At 51.7% G+C, this 4,214-nt stretch overlaps 1 protein-coding gene across 1 annotated transcript; it reads left to right on the top strand.

Annotated features, from left to right (window-relative positions):
* Window positions 1–881: 881 nt before the first annotated feature.
* Window positions 882–1,967, top strand: LOC104394043 (chemokine-like receptor 1). Its single transcript, XM_010003582.1, has one exon. The coding sequence runs from the start codon at window positions 882–884 to the stop codon at window positions 1,965–1,967; it is 1,086 nt and encodes a 361-aa protein (XP_010001884.1).
* Window positions 1,968–4,214: the final 2,247 nt, after the last annotated feature.

The following is a 4,214-nucleotide window of genomic DNA, read 5'->3' as shown; positions in this document are numbered from 1 at the left end:
CAGGGGAGCCCCCCCCCGGTGCTCGGGAGGAAGGGGCTGCCTCGGGGGTTGAGGGGGGCAGGTGGGAGGGGGTCCGTGTGTTCCTGAGCTTTGCATCCCAGTCTGTGGATGGGCTCGGTCAGCCGGCTCCAGGAGCCTGGGCCACCTGGGGCTGCAGGGGTTAAATCAAAGCACCGCAGATTGAGGAACACGATGCAGGAATAAGGGATCCCACTAAATACCCCGTGATCCCGAGCCATGGGAAAATGGGACGAGGCAGCATGAGTCAGTGTCCAGAGAGGAGCAGCGTCTCGAAGGGGAGTCATTTGGGAAGAGAGACCCTTGGCAGGCAGCACCAGAGCAGCCAAGGAGCGTGGTGAGTCCAGGCAGGAGCTGCTGAGGTGCTGGGCTGGGAAAGGGAACCACCAGGAGGGTGGTTTGTGGGTGACAGGCTGATGGTGACACTGGAACACACTGTGGGTACCATTCCAGTAGGACAGTGCACCTCACAGGAAGGTCCCTGTTGAAGGAACAGTCTTTAAACTGAATCTTGTTCAGTCTAGCTGGGTTTTGCTCCCTTAATTTTCACTGGTCACCTGCAGAGAACTCGGGTTTAGGTTTCTGTGGCTCCTGTTGGATTGCTGTTGTAGGCCCTTGGTGCAGGTGTTGCTCTGACAGCACCAACACTGACAGCAAAACCTGGGTGGGTCTCTCTGGTCATGGTGGTTCCTGTGACACGCAGATGCTACAGAGAAGGACTTTATATTAATTCTATATTAAGTTAAACACTCTGGGCTTGCATGTACATTTTGTGTAGCAAAGCTTTCCACATCTTGAGCTGTAGGAGCAGCAGATAACAGCAGTGTGTGCTGTCATGATTCCAGGACACAGGCTGGCTGGTGATGGAGAACATCTCTTCTTCCTCTTCCCCCTTCCACACCAGTTCCCCCACCGTGCTGCCTGAGAACACCACTGCTGATGAAGACTCCTCTGGCCTCCAGAAGAGCATGCACTGCCTTTCCATGGTGGTGTACAGCATCGCCTGTGTGCTGGGGGTGACAGGGAACGGCCTCGTCATCTGGATCGCAGGCTTCAAGATGAAGAAGACAGTGAACTCCATCTGGTTCCTCAACCTGGCCATTGCTGACTTCATCTTCACCTTTTTCCTGCCCCTCAGCATCGCCTACACCGCCCTGGGCTTCCACTGGCCCTTTGGGAAGCTCCTCTGCAAGCTGAACAGCACCATCGCCTTCCTCAACATGTTTGCCAGTGTCTTCCTCCTGATGGTCATCAGCGTGGACCGCTGCGTTTCCGTGGCCTTTCCCGTCTGGTCTCACAACCACAGGAGCCCAGAGCTGGCAGCCAGGGTCGCACTGGGGACATGGGTCCTGGCTCTCCTCCTCAGTTCCCCGTACCTGGTCTTTCGGGACACTGTGGTCAGCTCCAGGAACACCACCAGCTGCTACAACAATTTTGCACTCTCCGATGACTACACGTCCGAGGCGACGCAGCGGCTGTGGAGGATGCGGCACAAAGCGATGATCGTAACGCGCTTCCTGTGTGGGTTCCTCATCCCTTTCACGGTGATTGTCATCTGCTACAGCATCGTTGCTGTCAAGCTGAAGAGGAGGCAGCTGGCCAGCTCTGCCAAGCCATACAGAATCATCATTGCTGTCACAGTCTCGTTTTTCCTCTGTTATTTCCCCTATCATGTCTTCTCCTTGCTGGAAATATCCAGAAACTCTTCCAGTCGTGAGGTGAGAATGGCCCTTTACATAGGGATCCCCGTGGTTTCCAGCCTTGCTTTCTTCAACAGCTGCATCAACCCCATCCTGTATGTATTCGTGGGGCCGGATTTCAAGGAGAAGTTTCGCCAGTCCATCCTGTCCACCTTTGAAGGGGCCTTCAGTGAGGAGTCAGTCCTGGGCAGCCTGAGCAGCAGGAGAAAGTCCAGGTCTGCTTCGGAAGCCGAGGTCCCAAGGGTCTGAGTGGCTACTGGTGGGGGGAGCAGTTCTTTTCTCTGCATTTCCCCCTCATTTCAGAGCTGTAATTGCAGGACTGGGGGCTGCAAAGGGCTGTGCATGTGAACAAAGTGTGGTTTATGTTTTGGAGGTATCTAAAACCCACTGTGGCTTAATACACTGTGGAATTTAAACAACCACCTGGAGCTGCAGTAGGGTAGAAAAGTCAAAGGACATTTGCTGCTTGTGTCACTTCCTTGGCTGCCTTGTTTCCCTGTTCCTTTTCTGTCCCCTATGGTCCATCACGCCTGGCAAAATGTCTCTCTGGCTGGATGTGCCAACACGGCAACCACAGCCTGGGTGGTGGCTGCCAGTCATCAGACTTGTTTGCCTCCACACTGCTGATCTGTTACAGCTCCCAGTTTTTAGCAGGGGACCCTTTATACAATTGGATACATTTGTGAATCCTCTGGCAGAGATCCCTTTGCTTTCCTCTCCTCCTGGCTCCCAAGGAGGGAGCCCTCAGTTACTCTTCCTACTGACACCCAACCCAGGGTCACCCTGGATGTCCCTGAGTGAGGCATTTGGGGACAAGTCCTGTCTGCCTCTCCATTGGGTTCACCTGCCTGCAGTGCATTTGCACGTGGTGAGCTGAGGGGGAGTTTGTTCCCTGCTCTTGCCAGACTTTCCTGGTGGCTCATCTTTGCTGGGGTTCCACCAGGGGACAAAATCGAGTGTTCAGTCGTGCTGGAAATGTACAGTTGTGTTGGAGGTGTATGGTTGTGCCAGAGGTGTAGGGTTGTGCCAGAGGTGCACAGCTATGCTGGCATTTTGACTGTCCAGAGAAGAAGGGGAAGGAGGGAAGAGCTATTCCCTAAGTCCCCTATAATTAAATCAGTAAAGAAAACACAAAGATCCTTTCCTGTGTCTCATTCCAGGCTGCTAAAGCATGTGCTGTGCATGTGCATGTGCTGCGTGGCTTCACCAAGTGGTGCATGTGCTGCTACAGCTTGAGGAGAAAATAATTAAAAATATATATAAAAATCAGCTGGAACATGCAGTGGGATCCATCTGGAGGTTCTCTCACAAACATGTCTTTTAAAGAAAGTGGTTTAAATGGAATGGCTGTATGTATTTTTGTAGGGTGTGGAATAGCTGGTAAGACACTCATCTATTCTCTCCCCAGATGTGTGGCAGGATAAATTACTGGTTGTGCCCCAGTTACTCAGGGCTGATGTGCAGAGCAACTACTTCTGAGCAATGCTTGTCTTTGTGTGTGTGACATGTTTCTGGCCCTTAGCTGAGATCTGACATTTTGTACTGCTGGTGAATGAAATTAAACCCCACTAAACTTCTGCAGAATGTGCCCAGCCTGTTGTGTTGCCTGTGTGACAAAACCCTAGTTGATCCAGCCTGACTGAGCATGCTCATCTTTGGTAACAGAGTGATTAAATAACAAAGATGAAATACCCAGAATTTGGAAACCACTGGCGTGAGCAGCAACTCTCATGGCTGAAGGAGACAGGAGTTGATCTGGGTGTGAGGAGTTGCCTGGGACACTCTGTCCATGTGTATCTGATTCCTATCCTGCAGTTCAGGCTTATCAGTGGGTTTCAGATCCTTTTGGTACATTTGAAAAACAGTGGTTTGGGGAAGAAGGAAGAGCAAGTGTGGCTGGACTGAGTCTGGTCAAGTTTCACATCTGCAAACTGCTCAGGATGAAGATGGGGAGCGTTGATCCCAGGCTTGATCCGCCTCTGAACCTCTCTGATTTTCCTAAATAGGAAATGTTGGGTCATGTAACAGGGAACAGCAGAGTTGAGGCACTGTCATTCCCAGCAGCTGAAGGAGCAGGTGACTGTCTCTCACCTCCCTCCCCTGGCCTGCCCAACCTGCCTGTCAAAGGTCTGATCAGCCATTTGTCCTGTTCCTCCTGCCAGAAAGCTGCCTGGGAGCCTCACTGCTCTGATAGCTGGGAAATCTCTGAATCTCAGCCTGAATGCACAAATTCACACGTCCCTCACTATTTGGCATGGATGACACGACCAAGCAAGAGCTGTCACTTGAACATGCTGGGGATTCATTATGGGTCTGCTGGGCCATGCAATATTCAATGAAGGCTGTGATCCTACAGGCATGCATGTACTTAACCTTAACTTCATGCATAAACCCACCAAGAACAGGGAATGTAACAAGACATCCAGATGTCAAACATGAGTGAAGAGAGAGATCTACCCTTTGCCACAAATTGCTGCCTGCCATCCAGATAAAGCT

Source organism: Chaetura pelagica, unplaced genomic scaffold (genome assembly GCF_000747805.2).
Source record: "Chaetura pelagica isolate M959 unplaced genomic scaffold, ChaPel_1.0 scaffold408, whole genome shotgun sequence".
Taxonomy (NCBI): Eukaryota; Metazoa; Chordata; class Aves; order Apodiformes; family Apodidae; genus Chaetura; species Chaetura pelagica.
This window is presented reverse-complemented; position numbering and strand designations above follow the sequence as displayed.

Excerpts from the sequence above, each read along its gene's own strand:
- LOC104394043 (XM_010003582.1), top strand. The coding sequence starts at position 882 with ATGGAGAACATCTCTTCTTCCTCTTCCCCCTTCCACACCAGTTCCCCC.